General features: G+C 34.1%; 1 protein-coding gene across 8 annotated transcripts in view; it reads left to right on the top strand.

Moving 5' to 3' along the window:
* ATF7IP (activating transcription factor 7 interacting protein) overlaps nucleotides 1-24,991 on the top strand; it is a 110,401-nt gene that overhangs the window by 49,691 nt on the left and 35,719 nt on the right. For 6 of the 8 annotated variants that reach the window (XR_014081950.1, XR_014081948.1, XR_014081949.1 and 3 more), the window contains exons 2-6: nucleotides 2,078-3,579; nucleotides 11,266-11,349; nucleotides 12,735-12,880; nucleotides 14,271-14,408; nucleotides 22,902-22,967. Coding sequence is in view for 4 of the 8 variants with exons in the window: in XM_081589238.1 (XP_081445364.1) it covers nucleotides 2,078-3,579; nucleotides 11,266-11,349; nucleotides 12,735-12,880; nucleotides 14,271-14,408; nucleotides 22,902-22,967 (1,936 nt within the window). In the remaining 4 variants the exon portion in view is untranslated. The remainder of the gene's footprint in view (nucleotides 1-2,077; nucleotides 3,580-11,265; nucleotides 11,350-12,734; nucleotides 12,881-14,270; nucleotides 14,409-22,901; nucleotides 22,968-24,991) is intronic. The other 2 variants (XR_014081951.1, XM_081589242.1) reach the window with 1 other exon arrangement.

The raw sequence follows: 24,991 nt of genomic DNA, 5'->3' as shown, positions 1-24,991 counted from the left end.
ATAGAGAACATCCTTATCTTAGTTCTGATCTTATTTTACCATTAAGTATGATATTTGCAATTTTCTTTTGTAGATAACCTGTATTAGATTTGAGTTGTTTACTTCTATTAGATTTCTGAGAGCTTAATTATGACTCAGTTTTGAATTTTGTAGAATGAATATCCTGTGTTGAGATGATCTGTTGTTTATTTTTACCTTCTATGTGGTAAATCACACTGCTTGAAAAAGAAAAATTTTTTTCTTAAACAACAGAAATGTATTGTCTTACGTTTCTGGCAGTTAGAAGTCTGAAATTGAGGTGTTGAGAGGGCCATGCCCTCACTGATGAAGCTAAGGAGGGATCTGTTCCATATTTCTCTCCTAGTTATGGCTTGTGACTGACTAACTCCATTTACCACACAGTGTTCTGATGTGTATGTGTCTGTATCCAGATTTTTCCCTTTTAATAAGTGCACTCATCATATGGAATTAGGACCCACCCTAATGACCTATTTTAACTTTATTATCTCTGCAAAGACCCCTATTCAAATAAGGTTACAATTTGAGAAATTAGGTCTTAGGGTGCTAATTTATTTTTTCAAGTGGACGTCTTCGTTGGGCCTAAAATCTGCAATATTAGTGACTTGTAAATCTACACTGCCTGACTTTTTTATTAATGAAATCGACTTTATATATATATATTTTAAAGAGCTTATTCACATAGTTGTGTGTTACTACCTTTTAAAGAAATATACTTTGAAATAACTCACAGATGAAAGAAGAAATCACAATGGAAATTAGAAAATATTTCAATAAAACTGAAAAATAGGACACATTAAAATGTGAGGTGCAGCTAAAGCAGCGCTTAGAGGGCAATTTATAGCTTTACATGTATACATTACAAAAGAGAGGAAAGATTAAATTTAATGCTTAATATTTAGCATGTTGTGGAACTGCCAGACTATTTTTCCAAAGCAGTTGTACCATTTTACAATCCCATTGCCATTGTATGAGAGTTTCAATTTGCTCACATTCTTACCAACACGCGTTATTTCTTTTGATAATAGCCATCCTGGTGTGTGTGAGGTGTTACCTCATTTTGGTTTTGATTTGCATTTCTCTGATGACTAAATGATGTGAAGCATCTGTTTATGTTCATTGCTTATTGTCTTTTTTTGTATCTTTTAGAGAAATGTCTGTTCAAGTCTGTTGCCCATTTTTAGGTTGGGTTTTTTTGTTGTTATTTTTCAATTGCAATAGTATTTTACATTTTCCAGATGTAAGTCTCTTATCAGATATATTATTTGCAAATATATGATTTGCAAATACAGTTGACCCTTGAAAAATGTAGGGACTAGGGGTGCCCAACCCCTGTACAGTTGAAAATCCTTGTGTAACTTCATAATTAGCCCTTGTACCTGCAGATTGGACCAACCGTGGGTCAGGTAGTAGTGTAGTATGTATTTATCCAAAAAAAAAAAAAATTCCAAATTTAAGAGGACCCCTAAAGTTCAAACCACAGTTGTTCAAGGGTCAACTGTATTTTCTTCTATTGTGAGTTGTCTTTTCGCTTTCTAGATAGTAATCTTTTATTAATGTTAACAGTTATTTAGATATTTCTGGTTGTAAATGTAATATTTCCTTATGTTCCTTAATTCTTTCTTTTTTCACCTATCTCTGTACCTCTCCCCCATTCCTCTACTTCTTTCATTCTCTTATTTTTCCTGTGACAACTACTTTTTTACTTCATGGACTTTTTTAACACTCTCTCCTCCATACTCTGTGAATCCATTAGCTTACTGAGAATGAAAACTAGAAATTAGTCACTTTTCCCCTAACATTGCCTAGTAATTGATCTCTTATGAACTGTACCTGTTATCAATTTTATGTTATATAAATTCAATAAATATAAAAATTAATACACAGCGTTATGTGTGTTATGCTTTAAATAAATTAGCATAAATAATTATGCTTTGTGTAATTACTTTAAAATTACATAAAGTGGTGCTTGCTTCTAAGATCAATTTGTAATAAGTCTATAATTACGTGGCTTTGGTTTCAATTGTTAAACTCTTTCTTTTTCTTTCTTTTTTTAAAGATTCAAAATGGATAGTATAGAAGAACCTCAAAAAAAAGTCTTTAAGGCTCGAAAAACAATGAGAGTGAGTGATCGTCAGCAACTTGAAGCAGTGTACAAGGTCAAGGAAGAATTGTTGAAAACTGATGTCAAGCTGTTAAATGGCAACCATGAAAATGGAGATTTGGACCCAACCTCACCTTTGGAAAATATGGACTATCTTAATGACAAAGAAGAGGTGAATGGCATAGAGGATCTTTGTTTGGACCCTGAAAAAAGTAAAGCAGAATGGAAAGAAACACCCTGTACCTTAAATGTTCATGTAAAAAGCAAGCAGGATGATGACTTTAAGTGTGAACCTTTGTCTGCAAATAATGTAAGTCCAGATCTAGCCTCTAAACTGACTGCTGAACCATCTTCTGGTGATCCAGCTTCTGATCTGGCTACTGGAGGTCTGAGGTCTGGAGATTCTGTCTCTGGAGACCTGGCCTCTGAAACATTAACCTCTGGTGATCCCACCTCTGGTGATCCTGCTTCTGGTGACCCTATCTCTGGTGAAATTGTCTCCAGTGAACTGGTCTCCAGTGAGCCAGTTTCTAATGAACTGGTCTCCAGTGAACCAGTCCCTGGTGAATCGGTCTCCACTGAACCAGTCTCCAGTGATTCAGCGTGTGATGATCCGGCCTCTGGTGATCTTGCCTCTGAATCACTGGCCTCTGATGATCCAGGCTCTGGTGATCTGATTTCTAGTGATCCAGCTTCTGGTGATTCAGCCTCTGGTAATCCAGCCTCTGATGAACCAGCTTCTGATGAACCAACTTCTGAGACAGCCTTTGACCCCACCTTTGATCCAAGTTCAGTACCAGCCTGTGAACCAGTTCCTGAAACTGATAGTACAGAGCCCAGTAGCAATAAAGGTGATGATTTTCTTCAACAAAATAGAGACGATGAAAAGTTAGATCAAATTTTCTCATTTGATGAGAAAAATAAAGCTGATAGTAATAGTGATGCTGATGCAGAAGCTCTCAAAACAGATGATAGAATTATTTGTTCAGATCTGTCTCCTGAAAAGAAGTTAGAAGAAGATGCAATCACAGAATCCACTCTTGGAGAGGAGGCTATATCTAGCAGTGTGGAGATTGACCAAAGTGAAAAGAATGAAGGAGAAAATTCTGCAGACCTTATGGAAACCATTAGTGAAGATGTTATGAAAGATGACAAAAATGAGAATATCCTAGAAAATACAGATTCCATGGAGACAGATGAAATCATTCCTATTTTGGAAAAGCTTGCACCTGCTGAAGATGAACTCACTTGCTTTTCTAAAGCTTCTCTCCTTCCAATTGATGAGACAAATCCAGATTTGGAAGAAAAGATGGAAGGTTCTTTTGGTTCACCATCTAAACAAGAAAGTAGTGAGAGCCTGCCAAAAGAAGCCTTCTTGGTCCTCTCTGATGAAGAGGATATTTCAGGTGAAAAGGATGAGTCTGAAGTTATATCACAAAATGAGACATGCTCTCCAGGTTAGCATATTATTTAAATTTTAAAGATTTTGATTAGCTTTAATAAACTGCTTAGTAAAACATTCTCATAAAGTTTTAAGTTTCTTTTAGTTATGGAGGAAGTTGAGAATGATGGTGACTAGAATACTCTCTTAACTTGACAGATTCTTAACTTCACAGAATTCAGAATTAACAAAGACACACTCTGAGAGCAGCATTGTGTAAAGTGCTGAGAAGGGAGATAAAAAACGTAGAAAATATGACGCTTGCCCATAAGGAGCTTGTAGACTGGGAATAGAGATAAGATGGACCAATATAACACTGTGATATAACAATTTCTAGTACATAATTAATCAAAATTCTAAAAGTTATTCTTGCTATCACTTACCAACTGAATAACTTTGAATGTTACAAAGGCCTACTGTTTAGTTTATTTTCTTCAAGTGTAACAAATTCCATTTTACAATTTTCCAATTGAAATCTGATTCTTTTAATATTCTTTGTCCAGGAAATGATACCATCATTGCTGGAATTCAGAAACCTGGAGGCCTAATTATATGTTTGATAAAGACTATCCATTTGCTTCCTAAGCGTTCTAGATTCTACCTAATGTTTGACTCATTTTCTAAATGATCTCTTAATAACTTAAATCTCTATTATTTGATTATGTTCCTCTCTTTGGCTAGATCCCTATTACTTTTAGGATTATTTCCGACTCCTTATATAAAAACTGTATAAACATCATGATTTGGTCAATGCTTGTCTTTCCCATCTCTTTTATTATTGCTAGAGAAAAAGGGAGAATGAGAAAATCCTATTTTGCTTTCATGGTCAAACTCAAGCATCATTACCATGTGAAACTTTCTCAGTTACTTTCAGACTGGCGTGAGTACCTTTATGTTTCCATTGTGTCACATTCTCTTAGCCTTAGAGCCCTGTGAGTGGAGTGACCTTGTGACTAGAAACACAGCATTTGGTTTTAGTTTGTTTGAAGAAAAAAAAAGGCAAACCTAGAAGACACAGGATTCCCCCACCCCACTCCAATATATCATACCTACATTTCTTGTGGAGATAGAAACTTTTCCCTTATTAAAGATGACTTCATTTCCAAAGAGCATTCATTCATTTATTAAACCTGTATATATAGAAAGGCCAGGTTCTTCTTGGCTTGGGGATTTAAAGGTAAAATTTATTACTTGCCCTGAGGATTCTGACAAGAATTAAACCACAGGCCATTAAATACAAGGTTGTGAATACAGTAATAATGTTAAATTGGTAGACTGGGAGTTTAGAGGAGAGTAACTTTATGAGATATAGATATATTCAGGGAAGCACTTTCCTTTCACTATCTGTGTCACATAGAGTTTTAGTGAAGATAATCCCTCTTAATTGCAGCTCCATCCTACTTGCTTAGGTCAAAGATCTTGGAATGATTCTTTTTTTGTTTCGTTCATGTTCCATATCCAGTCTGTCAGGAAATCTTGTTGTTGCTACCTGCAGAATAGATCTAGAATGTAGTCTCATCTCGTCATCTTCACTGCTATCACTTCTGCTCTGAGCCATCATAATCAGGCCAAAATAATGCTTGGGTCACAGTTAGTGCTCAGTAAATGTTTGTGGGATTAATTAAGTAATTCATAATATAAGATATATAAGAATATTTTAAGTAATATAAAGAAAAGTGTGTCATGGAGGACCTTGCTTATAATGCTGAAGCATACTAGCACTGGGAAACCATTGAATGAGTTCAAGGAGAGGAGAATAACATGATCAAATTTACATTTTGGAAAGATAATAAGTAACAGTGTTTAGGGTGAACTTCACTCATTTCTCAGTAAGTAGAGAGACAGTAGTATTAAAAATATCTTTTGGTAGTGAATATAAGAAAGTGAGAGCAAGCTGAACCTTTAATGGGTTTATACGTTTTACCTTTATTCCAGAATCTGGGCTATTGGAGACTATCCCTCCCACACAGTGCTGTTTGTGTAAATGCAGAAAGATGAATATTAAGCTACCCCTTTGCATACTTTGAAAATTCAGAGTTGGGTTTATTTTTGGTTACTTACTTTTAGACCTTTCTTTGGTTGTATGCTGTTAATAGAGTAAGTTTAGTAATAGGTTTAATTTCTTAGCTGGTAACTGAACTTTTATTTTCTGTCCCCGGATCCAAAGGAAATTTTGTTATTGTAGATTAAAGTATAGTTTCTTAACTGTTCTTTGTGCTCTTTATGTGGTGGTAGAATCTGTTTCATGTCATATTTGTTGCTGTTCATATGTCGAGGTATTACTTTCTTCAGATTTCTTATTCTTGACTAAGTTTTAGTATTTTCAGAACACAGAATTGTAAATCTGGCTTTTCCCTCTAAGTACTAATGCTTATGTGCTGTACTAGTAGGAAAACATAAAACTCATTATTTCAGACACTTCTTTAGCAAATTTGTTTTAAATGTAGCAGTTATGATGTGTATTAGCATCAATAAAAAATAATGAATGATATCAGAAAACAAATAGAAAAGCTATTTCAGGTTTACAAAGATAGAAACACCTAACAAACAATTGCAGCTATTACTACTGTATAATAACTGATACCCACTAAATGTTTAAAATCATAGTCTGTGTAAAAAGGCTAGGAAAAGAAAGGTTTCTTTCTGGGAACATTACAGCAACACTAGAGGAGGTATACACATTAATTATACCTTTCGTGTATTTTCCATACTATACTCTCCTCTAGCTACTGTTCCATCTTTCCCGTCTTTCAGTGCCACTCTTCAAGTTATGTTAACAAAGCTAGCACAGTGTCATCTGTTCCTGTTTACTCTCTAACTTAATTGAATTGTGATTTCCACATTGCCAGCCTCCTACCTAATTGTTCTCAGTGGAGTGATGTTGATACTCCTGTTGTTAAATCCAGGGGCATCCTTTTTTTGATTTTATTCTCTCATGCTTAAATGATCTCTTAGTAACAATCCCTCCCTCTTGAGATTCTCCTTAGCTTTCAAGCTACTGCATTCTCAAATTTTTCCTCCATTTTTGCCTTTTTCATTCTGTTTCTTATGGAGAAATGAAAGGGAGAGCTCTTCTGACTACTTGGCTTTTTAAAATTCTTTAAACATTGTTATTTCTTAATAATTTTGAGGAGAATAACCTGTTCTGGAGTAAATAAGATTTTATACTAAGTTCTGACATAATTCCCTTCCAGATATTATTTCAGATTTTAAAAATATCTGATTGATTTGTTTTTCCCTTTTCATTGAATCCTTAAGATAAATTCAGTTCAGTTCAGTCACTCAATCATGTCTGACTCTTTGTGACCCCATGGACTGCAGCACGCCAGGCTTCCCTGTCCATCACCAACTCCCGGAGCTTACTCAAACTCATGTCCATCGAGTTCGTGATGCCATACAACCATCTCATCTTCATTTAATTTATTTATAAATTAATCTCATCCAAATTTATTTATAAGATAAATTAAGTGATCATAAATGCTAATAAAGATAATTGCATGGGAATAGAATTGAAGATTTCTGTCTAATTTTGCTTTAGGGAAAGTGATAGAATTGCCATAGTTTAGACAATTAAAATTATTGATAATTTGTTTTCACTGTTTACTGTGTTCAGCTAAAATTCTTTATTATCTCAGCCCATTAATATTCAACTGTCTTACCTATCTGGATTTTCTTTATGGAACCTCGTATTCCTATACACTGGTGTGAAAGTTGCAGGTTTTTCTATCAAGAGTTGAGGAAGATCAAAGATAAACAAGTTTTGGAAAAGGAAATGTGAGAGGAAGATAAGCTTCAGATGGCTGTTGTTGCCCATGTTAGATATATATCTGGATTTTAGGGCAGAGGCTTGGACTGTCTAGGAATAATTAGGAGTAGATAGATTACCATATAGCTGGAGTAGGAAATGGCAACCCACTCCACTATTCTTGATTGGAAAATTCCATGGACAGAGGAGCATAGCGGACTGCACTTCATGGGGTCTCAGAGATTTGCACATGACTAAGCATGCCCACATAGATAATGTCCATATGACCATATAGACATTAGTTGATGTCGAGTGAGAGCTGAAATCACCTCCAAGTGAGTATAAGTGAGTGAGAGGAGGTCCAAGAACTGAACTCTTTATAGTCCATTGATTCGAGATTAAGGAGATCAGGAAGAACCAGCAAAGAGGACCAAGAAAGAGCTTCAGCTAGAAAGAAAATTAGGAGGTTTTGTTGTCTTAGAAAGTCAAGTAAAGAATGTTCTGAAAAGGAAGGAATAACTAGCTCTATTTATGTATCAGATGCTGCTGTTTGTTCAGTTAAGGTGGAAGAGAAATATTTAATGACCTGGAGATCATTTGTGACCTTGACAAGGGGCAGTGGAGTTGAAAGCCTATTTGAAGTTGAATTTCAGAGAGAATGGGAGAATTGGAGATAATAAAATGTAACTTTGCCCCCCAATTTTGCTTTAAAAGGGAGCACAGAAACTTACTGTGGAAAATATATTATTTGGAAATTTGTATTACTTAAATAAAGCCTTTAAAAATGTTCTGGAAAAGACATATTACCAGTAGTAATGCCATATTTTTCTGACATTTAATATATCATGTGAGGTTGACATTTACATTGGCTGTTTATGCTCCTAGTATCTATAAATTGCTTGTTTATCTTCTTTGCCCCCTTTTTTTTTCTGTGGATTATATTGCCTTTAGCTAGTCTGTAGGAACTTTTTAAGTGTTTCTCATAGAGCCATTGATCTAAGGCGGGGATTGGCAAACTATGACTGATAAGCCCTAACTGTTTTGGTCAATAAAGTTCTGTTGGAACATAGCCACATCTATTTGTTTATGTGCTACATATTTTTTATCAGTAGTTCCCATCGTAAGTACAGAATTGAGCAGTTGTTTCAGAGACCATAGAGCCCACAAGATTGAAAATACTTATGTTTTGGCCATTTACAGAAAATGTTTGTCAACCCTGACCCAGGGCAATGTTTTTGTCCGTATTTTTTTGGAATAAAGTTCTATTCCATGTAATTCTGAAAATGGAGAACTAACCCCTGATATAAATTCTGTCTTCTTATCCTCTACAACACAGTTTTTCTACCTTAATTTAATGGAATTATATTAAGGATAACTCATCAGAAAGATTTGTCTCATTTCTTTCCAAAAGTTTTTAGGATTACCAAAATTACAAGGTTTGGTACCTGCTCTTAGGGAACTTATCATCTCATCCGGTTGAAAGGAAAGAATACCACAGATAGAACTGCATATGAAAGCATGCCAATATATGAGGCTGTACTCAAGATGGGAGGAATTACAGCAGAAACTGTGGATGAGGACAGCTTCTTAAAAAAAAACGATCTTAGCCTAAGTATTTGGATAAGTTTTAGGAATCTCAGAAACTACTCTAAGTTATATATAAACCTGTCTGTGTACACAGACTTTTGATTATTATTCTGAGTTGATGCAAGTTCACTTAGATTCTGTATAGGCTTTGTGAACAACAACAACAACAAAAATTAAAGAAAGATAGGGCCTTAACTCCTTTCTGTAGATTCTGTTAATACCATTTTTTTAATCCCAGGTTCTTTATTAAGTCAAACTCTAGCCTAAATTTTAATTCTCTTTGTCTATTTTTAAGTCCTAATAAGTGTTTTAAGTATTGAGAATACAGTCACATTTTCTAAACATATCTGGAAAATGGGAATTGGATGATAAGAGGAATTTTGTGAATAAAATGAAGGAATTGCAAGCTCAGCTTGACATCTGTCTCAGAGGAGAGGGAGAGTGACATACAAGAAGACAGCAGAGCAACCTGGCTTGGTTTGGCCTGCCTCTGCCTCTCACCAAACCAGGCCAGGTTGCTCGCTGGTTTCTGATCAATTGAAGTTATAAGGCTTAATTTTGTCCTTTGGTGGTATGATGGTTTGCTGAATAAACACTAGGTAAATCTTCATCTTAAGCAACCCAGTTACTCTGTAAACTAGCAAACTATGGGAGTCACCACCCTTAGTATTAAAGACAGGAAAATTTGGAAAAGTGAATATAGTAAATGCTTTGTAATGAGTGTGCCGTCTACAGGGGAGCAAAACAAACTTTCATTGAACTGAGGTTGAGGGATGAGATCTTAAAAACATTTCTCATGAGCATAGGGTGGTAAGTGGGAAGTTAATTTTCTAATACTCATTTATTTTAAAGTTTAAAAATAGTCTCAGTAATCCTTGTATGTACTGTGTTAACATTCTTGTTTTATTTTGCTACTGTCATATTTTACAGATTGATTGTTTTCATATCTTAGTGTGAAAAATATTGTAATAGGTTCATCAGTGATCCTCGTCTTTGCCTGTTATCATGTAAAAATTCTTTTTTTTTTTTTTCAACCTCAGCTTCTACTTAGTATTCTTGCCTGGAGAATTCTGTGGGCAAAGAAGTCTGGTGGGCTACAGTCCATGGGGTCACAAAGAGTCGGACACGACTGAGCGACTAACACACCCACACACTATTCAGGGCTGTTGAAACTAAAACTCTGGTGTTTGAAGCAGAAATGCCTTATCAGAATCTTTATATAGTGCTATATGCACATGGTTGCTTATTTAATTTTGGTTGCAGTATATGATGAAATATGACATGTTTTATTGAAGCTAAAGGATATAAGGGAGAAAAATAGAACCCAAATATATTAATGGTTTGTTCTTCTCCCCTAAATGATTAAGTTAGTTGAGGAGCTATAAATGTATTGACCAAAGGCCATTTCTGGTGCCTCTGGAATTTTCTTTCTTATAACAATGCAGTTGTATATATATCTTTATAAATATTTTTTGGTCACATTCTTTAATTGTTAGCTTTTATATGCCTCTTGTGAAAATTACTTGTGCTGCATTGCTTCAGTCATGTTCTATTCTTTGCAAAGCCAACCGGTCTCCTCTGTCCATGGGATTCTCCAGGTAAGAATACTGGAGTGGGCTGCCATGCCCTCCTCCAGGGGATATTCCTGATGCAGGGATTGAACCTGCATCTCTTACTCTCCTGCATTGGCAGGCGAGTTCTTTACCACTAGTGCCACCTGGGAAGCCCAAAAATTACTTAACCTTTCTGAATGTTATTTTCCTTATCTACCTGATGGCAAAAATACTGTTTATAGTGTAGGATTATTTGGAGGATAAGAAATAATGTATGTCAAAAACCTAGCTAAGTTAGTTGTTGGCACTGGTATTGAAGTAGCTATTACTTTTTAGTAAAACTTTTTTTTATGTTTAGGATAGATTTTACCTATCCATAACCATTAAAATAATGAGTCAGCGTATCTGGTCAAAAATATTAGGTGTTTTGAGTTTGTCAGTAATTTGTAATTTTTTTTTGTAATGTCACAGTTAATGTTTTTGTTTTAATAACTGAATATAAAAGAGTCTAAACATACTATAGTAGTTGTTTTCACATGTGTTGATGACAGTAAATTATTAAGATATTTTGTTTTAAAATCAATATTATTTTTTTTCCATGTTAAGAGTTTATTATGAACTTGCAAGAACATTTAAAGCTAGACTTGGTCATTGATTTCCACCAGTTCATGCTCCTTTTTTTATTCCCAATATTTTACAATTTGAGACTGATTTCATAAAATATCATTAACTGGATGATTATACCAAAAGTGTAAATTATTATGAACTGTTGACAAATTATAATGGAAGAAATTTTCCTTTTCTATTTTTGTTACAGAAGAAGTAGAAAGCAATGAAAAGGACAGCAAACCTGAGGAGGAAGAGCAAGTAATACGTGAAGATGAAAGACCTTCTGAGAAAAGTAAGCATGTACCAACAAACCTGAAATTGTTTTAAAAATTGTTTCTGCTTTTAAGGAAATACTTTTGTAGAAATACTTTTGTAGAAAATACTCTTCTGTCCATGAAATGATGGTAAAATTTTTCAGCTTAAGTAAGCCACAGTAAAATCATTTTGTTGATGGTTAACTCAGTTATCTTTGAAGGTGTTAATTATTTCATATGCTTTATTGTTTTGTTTATTCTTTCCATTGTTCCATAAGGAAGATTTAAGCTTACTATTTAGTAAGGTACTATCTGAATATCTTAAGAGAAGTTGTTTTAGATTTTCTTTTAGAGCATGGGCCTATAGGAATTTTGTCTGAGGTGATACTGGCTAATGGAAGTATGTATCTCAGTTTATTTAAAGTTCTTAGGCTTTATGGGAAGGGGAAAACAATGTTACTGAATGTCATTAGATTTATGGAAAGATCACTGGACCAGAAATCAAGAAATCGGTATTCTGTAGCTGTCTTACTGCTCTCCATCTCTGCATGTGTAAGTTGTAATACAAGAGAAGTTGTGGAATAGAATTGGATTTTACATACATATGGATATAGGGTGAGGTAGAGAGGAAGATTTATGGTCACATATGGCCATTTTTCTTTAATAAGTGTGGAGATTTTAATATTTTCCTTCTTACATATTCAAAAAGAAACCAGATAAAACTTGCTTATGATCTCATGAGTGTTGTCAGTATTTAAAACATATTCCAAAGTGAAGGTCTTTGAATATTTATTGTTTACCAAATTACTTTCATAATAACATAATTTTATTATTTTTATCAATATATAGTTGCAATTTCTTAAGATATATTAAGAATAACTGTTGATATGTTATTTTCCTAAGGCTAGTGATTAAGGAAGAATTTTTCCTGAATTTAGTGAAGAAAAAATTTTACTGAGGGGAAAGAATTAAATAATTAAAGCTATGCACAGTTGTAGAAGTATGTGATGTGAGAATGAATACTGAGAAATCTGTGACTTGTGAATGAATGCTGTATTTTGTTGGAATTCATACTGTAGTATAAAATTTATTAAAAGGAATGAATTTAAGATGATCTCATATTGTTAGTGCATCTTCCATCTTAATACGAAGATTTTGAGGAAAGGATGTCCTTTGTTCATGTTGTTTGTCCATTTGCTTATTTAGCCGTTAGGAAGTTCTTATTTAGCATATTGAAAATCATTTCAAGTTTAAAGCTAAAAGATATCTACTAACTTTTCTGATCACAAAAGCAAATGATTGAGAATGCTGTTTTGTAGATAGAAATAATATTTTCCTGAGGATGGAAAATAAGCATTAAAGCCTATCTATAATAAAAGCATCTGATTGGTGTTTAATAAAAACACCTACTTTTTCTTCTCAGGCGAATTCTTTAGAAGAAAACGTTCTAAGTCAGAGGACATGGACAATATACAGTCCAAACGCCGTCGATATTTGGAAGAGGAATATGAGGCAGAATTTCAAGTGAAGATTACAGCCAAAGGAGATATAAACCAGAAGCTACAAAAGGTGTTAGAGAGTATAAGTTAAAACCATATTAAATAAAAGCCACTACCATCTTTATTCTTCTAGGTTTTTGACTTTACTCTGTATTTTATTGACATTCAGATTTCTCATAGAAACAAAGAACTTGAAAAAAGTGGTTGGGCTTATTACCTTTAATTCAATTCTGAAATTCCTTGTGACTCTTTTGAAGCTAAATCGTTCTTGTTTTTTTAAAGATACGATAATAATCATCAAAATGGGAGAGAAATTATGACTTCTTATTTGCTTTATACAAAACTGAGTATCAGTTTTCAGCTTGTTTTTCCTTCTACACTCAACTTCATTCTAGTAGGAACATTAGAGCCTCATATGTTAACATTTTAGCTTTTATAATTTTTTTCATAAGCTAGTTTCATGGCTGTTAAGTCCCTGCATTCTAAGATCTTTATTATGTATTTTAGGCTTAGTATTAAAAATGGTATGAACAACAAGGCTCTGGAAGGACTAGGGAAAAGGAATATTTAAAGTACAGGCTTTGGAAACTTCTCACTATATATATTAGACTAGAGATAGAAATAATGAAAATATCAAGTATTTAATATATTTTTCAAAATGTGTTCATAAATGTTAACAAATCGTTTTTTAAGAGAAGAATAGGAGACTTGGGTGAAATTAATTTTTCAAAGCCTTACAGATTTAATGGTGAAATTATAAATAATCTAGGCCAATGTTCTTCTATTCAAGGTGTTAATATCCCCATTAGAGTAAGGAACAGAGAGACAGTAAAAAAGTGGCTTTTTTTCCCTTGGATCTTTTTATCATATGGTGATAATAATGCCAGTTTAGTCTTTCTTTTAGGGCTATTAGAAATAAGAAGCTGGCTATGGGAAAGGATTTTGAAAACATCTATGTATACTGAGGGTTTAGGAAAGTGTTATTCGAGTGTGGTCCATGGATACGCACCATGTGTCCTCTTTATGGGTCTATAATGAGATAAATATAAAAACTGTGAGTAAATTTCATAGTGCAGTGAGATTCTTAGTGTCTCATAAAAATATCTTCTGTAACAGATTAGAAAATATTAAAATCTGATCCTTCACCTGGTTTCCTTAAATCACAATTGAGGGTATGGGAGGAAAATATTAAAACTTCAATTTCAAATTGTTTTAAAAATTTCACCCTCTGGAAATTTTCTATTTTTAGTACATTTTATTCTGTTACAGTAGATATTATATAGGCAGAAGTAGAGGATTTCAACAGATAGCAAGCATTGTGTTATGGATGCCAGTAGTTTTTTTTAAAACAAACTACCTAATGTATTAGTCTTATTGATACTTATTAGTACTTCACAATATTTACTGTTTGCTGCTTGCTTGAAATTCCTTTTTTGTAACAAAGGAATATATATTTTTAGGTTGTACAGTGGTTGCTGGAAGAAAAATTATGTGCGTTGCAGTGTGCTGTATTTGATAAGACATTGGCAGAATTGAAAACACGAGTGGAAAAGATTGAGTGTAACAAGAGACATAAAACAGTTCTTGCTGAACTACAGGTTTGTACAGTGAATTGCCTATCCACGTGTCATCATTTTCAGAACTTACTTTCTGGTATATGTTTTCCAAGTTGACAATAAAGTATATTTAACTTTTAAGTATTAAGAATAAAAAGAATCTCTATTAATTTGCTCAGAGTGCCATTAAAAAAAATACCATTGACTGGGTGACTTCCAAAACAGAAATGTAGTGTCTCATAATTTTGGAGGCTAAAAGCCCAAGGTCAAGCTGCCATCGGTATTGGTTCTTTCTGAGGGCTGTAAGAAAGAATTGTTCCATTTGTCTCCTCTAGCTTCCTATGGTTTTCTGGCAATCTTGAGCATTTCTTGTCTTGTGGAAGTATCATTGTGATTTCTGGCTCCATCTTCACATAGTGCTGTGTCTGTATGTGTGTCTGCTTCCAAATTCCCCCTTTTCTAGGGATACTAGTCACTCTGGATTGGGACCCACACTATTCTAGTAGGACCTCATCTTAACTATAGTTGACTTGTGGACAGTGTAGGGTTAGAGGTGCTGTCCCCACTGCCTGCAGTTGAAAATCTATGTACTGGTACCTGCCTCAGAAAATGAAGAAATTCATAAATGACTCACCCACAGCAGTAAGCTGAAACAGTTCAGATAGAATCAGAACTCGAACCCTGGTTCCTTTGATTTCAGTTATGGTGATCTCTAATTGAACACAGACGCTCACTCAATTTAAAGATCTGTAAAATGAAAATATGAATAGTATATTTATTGAAAAAAAATTTCTGTGTATAATTGGACCCATGCAGTTCAACTCCATGTTGTTCCAGGGTCAACTGTAATTACCTCTACAATGACCTATTTCCAGATAAGTTTGTGTTCTGATGCTTGGGGTTCAGTCTTCAACATACTTTTGAGATAATGTATCAACCCATGCCAAGCCTCAGAAATAATCTTAGTAGTGCATCTTCAGTATTTCTTCAGTCAATGAAGAAAGGCTATCATCTAAAATGCTGTTAAGTACTAAATAATGTTTGCTGTGATTCTTTTTATATTAATCTATTTCCTCCTATGAATTGTATTTTTAAAGACTTTAGTTTGTTGATCTATGTTCATGAATAATTGCTACTTTTAATTTTTTATTGAATATATCTGTATATTAACATGTAGTGCTTGAGTTTCTAATTAGTTGAAATGAGCACATGGTAGCATGCTTTAGTAATTCATTTTATTCCAGGATTAAGAAGCTGGGAAATGACATCAATACATTCATTCTGTCATAAGAGAATGTGTGGTTTCTATTTGGTAGGTTGTCTGAAATATGAGCATTGTCTCAGATGCTGACTTGAAAACCACTTACAGAGCCTTATTTACAAATAAGGGAGAGGTGGTTCATGAAAATAAAGTTACACAATTGAAAGCAAATTGCAAGCAACTGTGACTAGATTTTAGGAATTATATATCTCAGCCTACAAGTTTAGTTTTTTAATTTTATTTAAAGTGAGAGTTTATTAATAATAAGGTTATTGTAGTTATTTTATAATGCATCGTTTAGGACAACACTATTTCTGTTTCTTACTTTTAGTGGGTCCTTATATAGTTAGTGATAGTATTATCTAATCATTAGACTTTATTTTACTAGTACTATTTAGAATGTTGGATTAGAACTTGAAAATATTGGAAGATTTAAGAGAATAATTTCATTCATGGTTTGTTATCAGTCCCATGGCTGCATCTATGATTTTGTGCTTTTAGAACCTGAGATTTAAACTCTCATAGTTTTAAGATACACGTCTGTCTCTAACTTGTAGTAATAAACCTTTGCACTTGGATATTTCTTTGTAGCCTTAGAATCTTACTCTTTCCAACATCAAACCAGTTATCTTCTCCACAAATACGTCTGCTTGCACATTGTTCCCCTTACTCAAAATTCTTGAATTCTTAGAAAAATCTTCAAGGAATGTCTTCCCATTGTTCCTTTTATTCACAATTTTTCAGTTCTTGGAAACTGATTCCTCTGTATCACTTCACATACACACAGTGAGTTGCCAAATTAAAACTTTTAAATTTCTTATAAAAGTCTGTGTTTTGCATCTTTTAACTTTCTACAAGGCCATCATTAGCCAGTTCCTTGATTATAATAGCAACCTTTTACATGACCACTTTGACACTGCTTTTTACATCTTTACTAGTCCTTCTCAAGCATTGTATTCGTCTTTCTAAAATGCTGCTTGTTAATTCTCTTCTGTATAGTCCAGTTTCCTCAGTTGTGTACCAGTTTAAACCTGTCTTCATTTTCTGATTTGTGGTTTAGATCTCCTAGGTTTTGATCCACTTTTCCTAATCCCACCAGTTGCTTCACTGTCCTACAGAGGTTTGTTTTTTTTTTTTTTAAGATTCTTTTTGTAATAATTTTATTTATTTGTTGGCTGTGTTGGGTCTTCATTGCTGTTTGGGCTTTTCTCTAGCTGAGGCGAGTGGAGGCTACTCTCTAGTTGTGCTGGCTTCTCTTGTTACTGAACATGAACTCCAGCGTGTGCAGACTTTAGTAATTGCAGCACATGGACTAAGTAGCTGTGGTTCCCAGACTATTGAGCACAGGCTCAGTAGTTGTTGTGCACGGGCTTAGCTGTTCCACGATATGTGGTATCTTTCCAGACCAGGGATCAAACCTGTGCCTCTTGTATTGGCAGGCAGATTCTTTACCACTGAGCCACCAGGAAAGCCCCCTGCAGAGTGTTAATGCTCACAGTATTTTTATTTCAGCCATTTGACTTCATATTGTATCTTCCATTCATTTATGGTTATCATGCCATTTATTTACATTTTACTCAGCCCAATTTAGTTCCCATCTCTTTCTTTGTTATTCTGATATTTAGATTTTTATGGAAGTAAAATTTGGGTAGCAGTTACTTTAAAGTTTACAGTTCATTGTCATTTGGTACCTTCACACTGTTGTATGATCATCATCTTTATCTAGTTCCAGAACATTTTCATCAATCCAGAAGAAAACCTTGTACCCATTAAATAGTCACTTCTCATTTCCTTCTCCCTCTAGCCCTTGGGAACCACTAAACTGCTCTCTGTCTCTACTGAGTTACCTATACTGCATATTTCATATGACCAGAGTTATACAATATGTGACTTTTTATGTCTGGCCTGTTTTTTCATAGCATAATATTTTTAAGATTCATACATGTTGTAGCATGTATCACTACTATATTCCTTTTCATTGCTAAGTAAGTAATATTTATGTTTCTATACTGTTGAAAATAGGAATTAATTCAAGAATTTAACTTGTATATACACACACACACATACCCATATTTTGTTTATGTATCTTCAGTTGATGAGCATTTGAGTTCTTTCCACCTTTTGAATATTGAAAATAATGCTGTTGTGAACATTTGTATACAAATATTTGTTTGAATACTTGTTTTCAAATTTTTTGGGCATATACCTAGGCATGGAATTGTGGGTCATATGTTAATTCTTTTGTTTAATTGATTGTACAACAGTCAACTGTTTCCTGTTTTATATTCCCACCAGCAATGTTGAGGGTTCCATTTCTCCATTTCCTTGTTAACACTTTGTACTGTCTGTGTTTTTTAAAAATAATTATAATGTCCTAATGGATATGAAGTGGTATTTCATTGTGGTTTTGGTTTGTGTTTTCCTAATGGCTTCTGATGTTCAGCATCTTTTCATGTGTTGTTTAAACATCTGTGTATTACTTTAGAGATAATTTAAGTTCTTTTTATTCCTGGATTTTTTGTTTTTGCCTTTTTGTTGAGTTGCAAAAGTTCTTTACATATTTTGGATATTGAACACTTTAAAGTATATGATTTATGACTATTTCACCCACTCTGTAAGTTTTCTTTTCACTTTCCTCTCTTGATAATGTCTTTTAATGCACAGAAATTGTACATTTTGATGAAGTCTTGTAGGCAGCATAGAGTTGGGTCATGATTTATTATCCACTTTGCCAATCTCTGCCTTTTAATTGAGAGTTTCTCATCTGTTTACATTAAAATTAGTTACTGATAAAGAAAGACTTAGTCCTACCATTTTACTTGTCTTTCACCTTTTTTGTTCCTTAATTCCTACATTACTGCCTTCTTTTGTGATTTTTTTCTAGTGAAACATTTTGATTCTTCATTTTTCTCTTTCTATATTTCCTTAGTGATCACTCTGGGGATTAAACTTAACCTCTTGAATTAATACGTATTACTATTATACAAAAAAGTATACAAAACTTTTCCTTCACAGTCTTGTCCTCCCATCTCTGGTGAATTTCTTAATTTCAGTTATTGTACTTTCAGCTGCAGAATTTATACTTTTTAAAAAATATATAATATCTGTCTCTTTACTGATATTCTCTCTATTGGTGAAACTTTTTTTTCCTTTTTTTTTTTCAAGTTCTTTCTCAATGGTATTCTTTAGCTCTTTGAATAGATTTAAAACCATTTATTTAAAGTCTTTGTCTAGTAAGTCCTATGCCTGAGCTGTATTTCTGTTAATTTTTTTTCTTTCTGTGAATAAACCACACTTTCTTATTTCTTTGTATACGTCCTAATTTGTTCATTGTTACTGTTTAAATGGATATTTTGAGCATTGCAATGTGACAGTTCAGAAAATCAGATTTTCCCCTTCTATCCAGGGTTTGCTATTGCTGTTTGTTGTTGTTTGCTTGATTAGTGGGTTTTCTAAACAATTTTTGGAAAGTATATATTCATTATTGTATATGGTCACTGAAGTCTATGTTTTGTTAGCTTAGTGGTCAGCTGGTATTTTGACAGTTACCTTAAATGCTCAGACAGTAAGGAATCCACCTGCAATGCAGGAGACCTGGGTTCAATCCTTGGGTTGAGAAGATCCCCTGAAGAAGGGAGCAGCTCACTCCAGTATTCTGCCCTGGAGAATTCCGTGGACAGAGGAGCCTGGCAGGCTACAGTCCATGGGGTAGCAGAGTCAGACATGACTGAGCAACTTTCACTTAAATGCCTGAAGTCTAAAAAAGTAAAAAAGTTACTCTCCCAAATCTTTGCAGATTAACTGCATTGGGGTACTCTTTCAACACTTAGTCTAGGCCATTTACAACCTGTTTTATCACACTTGCCTTATCCTTCCCTTCCTGCTTGCATAGATTCTGAAGGCTAGTCTGAGGTGACAGCTTAGAGTCTTTTCAGGCCACTTCTGAGCTTGCATTCTGTCCTGAACACTCAGATATTCTTCTCAATTTCCTGAGATGGGTGAGAGCTTTTAAAGCCCCCTTCTGCCATGTGTCTTCTTTCCCAATCTTTTCCATCTCAGGCATTTCTTTTCTTTTTTTTTTTAATACTTTTCATTTTATGTTGGAGTATCACTGATTAATAGTGTTGTGATAGTTTCAGGTGGACAGCAGAGGGACTCAGGTATACACATACATCTATCGTTCTCTCCCAAATGCTTCTCCCATCCAGGCTGCCACATAACACTGAGCAGAGTTCCTTGTGCTATACAGTAGGACCTTGTTGGTTATCCATTTTAAATAATAGCAGTGTGTACATGTCTGTCCCAAACTCCCTGACTAACCCTTTCCCATATCCCTTCCCTCTAGCAATCATAAATTCATTCTCTAAGTCTGTAAGTCAGTTTCTGTTTTGTAAATGTTGATTTGTATTATTTCTTTTTGGATTCTGCTTGTAAGAGATGTCATACAATATTTATCCTCCTCTGTCTGACTTTACTCAGTATGAAAATCTCTAGGTCCATCCATGTTGCTTCAAATGGCATTATATCATTCATTTTTATGGCTGAGTAATACTCTGTTGTATATATGTACCTGATCTTCTTTATCCATTTCTTTCTCAATGGACATTTAGGTTGCTTCCATGTCCTGACCGTTGTAAATAGTGCTGCACTGAACACTGGGGTGAATGTGTCATTTTGAATTATGGCTTTCTCTGAGTATATGCCCAGTAGTGGGATTGCTGGGTCATATGGTAGTTCTGTTTTTAGTTTTTTAAGAAACTTCCCTACTGTTCTCCAGGCTTCCCTTGTGGCTCTACTGGTAAAGAATCTGCCTGCAATTAGGGAGACCTGGGTTCGATCCCTGGGTTAGGAAGATCCCCTGGAGAAGGGAAAGGCTACACACTCTAGTATTCTGGCCTGAAGAATTCCATGGACTGTATAGTCCATGTGGTCACAAAGAGTTGGACACAACTGAGTGACTTACACACACACACATACCGTTCTCCACAGTGGCTGTATCAATTTACGTTCACACGAAGAGTGTAAGGGGATTTCCTTTTCTCCACACCCTCTCCAGCGTTTGTTGTCTGTAGATTTTTTTTGATGACCATTCTGAGCAATGTGAGGTGATATCTCATTGTAGTTTTGATTTGTATTTCTCTAATAATTGGTGATATTGAATATATTTTCATGTGTTTTTTGGCCATCGGTATGTCTTTTTTTGAGAAATGTCTATCTAGGTCTCCTGCCCATTTTTTGATTGTTACTTTTTTTGTTTTGATGTTAAGCTGGATGAGCTGTTTTTATATTTTGGATAATCCTTTGTCAGTTGCTTCGTTTGTGAATATTTTTTCCCATTCTGAGGGTTGTCTTTTCATCTTATTTATGGTTTCCTTTGCTGTGCAAAATCTTTTAAGTTTAATTAGTCCCATTTGTTTATTTATTTATTTTTCATTACTCTAGGAGATGGGTCAAAAAAGATCTTGCTGCTATTTATCTCCCAGTAGGTTAATTTTTGAAAAGAAGTATTTGAGTACTGTAGATGTAGCTTCCCTTGTGGCTCAGCTGGTCAAGAATCCACCTGCAATGTGGGAGATCTGCGTTCAATTTCTGGGTTGGAAGATCCCCTGGAGAAGGGAAAGTCTACCCACTCCAGTGTTCTAGCCTAGAGAATTCTATGAACTGTATAGTCCATGGGATCAAAAAGAGTCCGATACGACTGAGCAACTTTCACTCACTCACATATGACATGAAGTTCTCTTTACACTGGCTGGCAATCATAACCTCTAGAGGTTAACTACTGTTAGCTCACTATTTATTTTTCTAGACCTTTCCCTGTATATAACATATGCATAATAATGTTTTAAATTTGCTTTTTAAGAAAGATTGGTATAATAATATTATATACATTATGCAATTTATAGAATACCAGATATCCAAGAGAAAAACTGAAAGACATTCTTGTATAAGTTGGAGTACAGAAAGCACTCTCATGTACCTTTCTTGAAAAAATTACTTAAATATTAATATTTAGTCACAGAAAGGTAAATCCATAATAAGAATTTTAAAGATTATGCTGTATGTCCTTGGGTGTTAATAATATAACTAAGTCCTGAGGAAAATCTTCATTTTGAGAGTCATAGGTAATTGATGGCCTAGCCTATATCAGTGGACTTGAATACTTTTTAAGTTTTGGGGTCTTCTTTAGAAGTGAATGTTTTGTGAAAGATGATTTGAAATGTAAATAGTATTTTCTTCATGATATGATTCTATTGGATAGTTGAAATTATCTGGAGGAGCACTTCTTTAGAGGTCTCGTGAATACCGTCAGAAGTCTAGTTTAAAATTCTTAAAAATATATTTACCGTGAAATGGCAGCAGCAACAGCAACAGGAAAAACAGTTGAATATCATAGCTTTGCCTCAGTAAAAAACTTAAAGGAAATACCAAAAAAAAAAAAAAATCATGTGGCAATTTGGTAATTTTTCTATTTATTCCTTCCTGCCTTCTATATTAAATTTTTATAAATATTGTATGTGGGCAAAGTATGTGATCAGGCAATTTTTAATAAGCAGTACAAATTAATAAAATAATCTCACTGCCAAATGTGAGCACTAAAAAGGTAACATTTTTGTCAGTTTGTTAAAGATTAACAGACTATGAAATTAAGTACTTCAAAAAGGAACGTTACACAAGCACTTATATTTATTGCTATTGAAATTAGCAAAGTTTCTCTGAAAAGCATTCAGATAGGAGCCTTAAAAATATACTCTGTCTTAACAATCCTCCCTCTGTGAATGTAGTTTAAGTAAACAATCTGAAAGAACAAAAGTTTTATTTGCAGTCTTATTTGACTATAGCATTTAATTGCGATACAATTGAACATATCCAGTAGGAAAGAAACTGTATAAACAATGAGTATATTACACATAGACTCATATGTACTATTGGTTAGGGATCTTCTGTGATTTATAGATATGTTTACTATTAATATATAATTCTCAGTGAGAAAATTAAATGTGTTGCCAACTATGTTAAATAATAAGAAATTCAAGCACATATATTCAGAAATATGCTGGTTTGTGAGCAAGGAGGAAAAAAGCCAATCTTCTAAAACTTAAGAGTGTTTACTTTGGGTTTTAAGTCAATTATTATACAACAACTTGTCTTATTTTCTTTGCTGTTGACTGTCTTCTGAGGATCCTATTACCCATAGATTTCTTGTTATGTATGCACAGGTTCCTTTTTAATACTATAATACCATTTGATTTTTGTCTCGTTTTTGCTTTTTTTAGGCCAAGATAGCCAGATTAACCAAACGCTTTGGAGCAGCCAAAGAAGATCTTAAGAAAAGACAAGAAGTAAGAATTTCTATTCTTGCATAGTTGATTTTTAGCTTTAAGTGGTAATCGTAGGAGGTACTGACCTAGGAAGAAAGAAGTCTGAAATTTTCTTTCATACTGTGTACTTCCTGCATGTTGTTTCTGGAACTTCTGCTCTAGAACTAGTCATTAACCCTTTCTAATCCTCACTGTTTTCATATGAGCATCAGTATATATAATATGTATATGTAAGGCATTCTTGAAATTGTATTTTCTATCCACCTTTAAAATTAAGCTTTGGGGATTTGCCTTACCATGTTTTTCTCAGGCATACCTTGGAGATACTGTGGGTTCAGTTCCAGACCACTGTAGTATAGCAATTATTGCAATATAGCAAGCCACAAATTTGTAAAAAAAAATTTCATTAAAGAAAAAAATACATAAATGTTATGTTAATTCTGTAGTCTATTAAGTGAGCAATGGTGTTATGTCTGAAAAATCGTCTAGATACGTTTTAATGTACATAATGCAAAACATAAAATAATTGCAGTAGTATCAGAGATCACTGGTCACAGATCGCTATAGACTGTAATAGGGTCTCCCTAGTGGCTACATGGTAAAGAATCTACCTGCCAATGCAGAAGATGCGGGTTTGATCCCTGGGTCAAGAAGGAAATGGCAATCCACTGCAGTATTCTTGCCTGGGATATCACATAGACAGAGGAGCCTGGTAGGCTATAGACCATGGGACCGCAGAGAGTTAGACACAACTTAGTGACTAAAACAACAGCAAATAACAGTAAAGTAATATTGAAGAAGTTTGAAATATTGTAAGAATTACCAAACTGTAACACAGAGACACAAAGTGAGGAAATATTATTGGAAAAATAGTACCAAGCTTGACGCATGTTGCTACAAACCTTCAGTTTTTTAAAAATGCAGTATTTGTGAAGTGCAATAAAGCAAGGTATGCCTGTACTTGCCAGTGTAGTAGTTTAGTCTATTATGTCCTGCAAAATAGTTCAGTATTACATGGCCTCAAGTAGCCCAGTTCTCCTCTTCCTTTCTTCCTCCATGTAGTTTAGTCCAGGTGTCGTAGCATAGCACAAAATGTGGTCTGTAATCACACTTTGCTTTCTGTTGTTTCCTTAGTTATTCTGTAATATGTATTTATAGTATAGCATTGTACACTGCAGTATTGTTTTTAGTTGACTTTCTTTTCCTCTTATTTTCATTTGAGCAAGTTATATTTCTTTGTGTCTTGATAACTTTATTGCCTGGTACATAGTAATTTCCAATAGTAGATTTTTCAGTAGTAGTCATTATTCCTATAGATATTTCTGTCTTGAATCATTTTCATATCTTATTTACTTGACTTTTAAAAACAACTTATTTTGAAATGATATATACACAAGAAATTGCAACAATAACACATAGACTCCTATGAACCCTTCACTCAGCCTCACTCACTGGTGAAATCTATACCCGTAGTACATTATCAAAACCAAGAAATTAGTACAGTTGTATCAAATAGTTTTGTAGCCTTTATCAGTTTCCTTCAGTTTTTACATAAATTAATTCTGTATATCTGCATGTTTCTCTGCAATTTGATCTCATGTATAGATTTATGTAACCTGCCACCACAGTTCAAGATACAGTCCATCACCACACAGGGACTCCCTCCTGCTTCTCTTTTACAGTTTCAACCTTGCCTTTACTCTACCCTCACCTCCTGTATTCTGGCAGCTACAAGTCTGTTCTGCATCTTTCTATTTGAATTTAAATTTTTAAGCTCTGATTTATCTTTCTTGAGCAACTGACAGTTTGTTTACACAGGCTAATCATCAAATCCTCATTTGGCCACACCCAAAGATTTTTTTATTACGGTCTTCTTCACTGATGTAATTACTTTTCTGATTTTAAACTCTGGTTTCTCAGCTTTAAAAAAAGGTTTTTTTTGATCACACTATAAAAGCTGTTTCTTCTGTTAGAAAATTGGTATAAACCTTTTTTTAACCTTTTATTTGCTATGCCTGAACCAAACATAGGGGTTTGAAATTTTT

The sequence above is a fragment of the Giraffa tippelskirchi genome, chromosome 4 (genome assembly GCF_054371585.1).
Source record: "Giraffa tippelskirchi isolate mGirTip1 chromosome 4, T2T-mGirTip1v1.2.pri, whole genome shotgun sequence".
In the NCBI taxonomy this organism is placed as follows: domain Eukaryota; kingdom Metazoa; phylum Chordata; class Mammalia; order Artiodactyla; family Giraffidae; genus Giraffa; species Giraffa tippelskirchi.
This window is presented reverse-complemented; position numbering and strand designations above follow the sequence as displayed.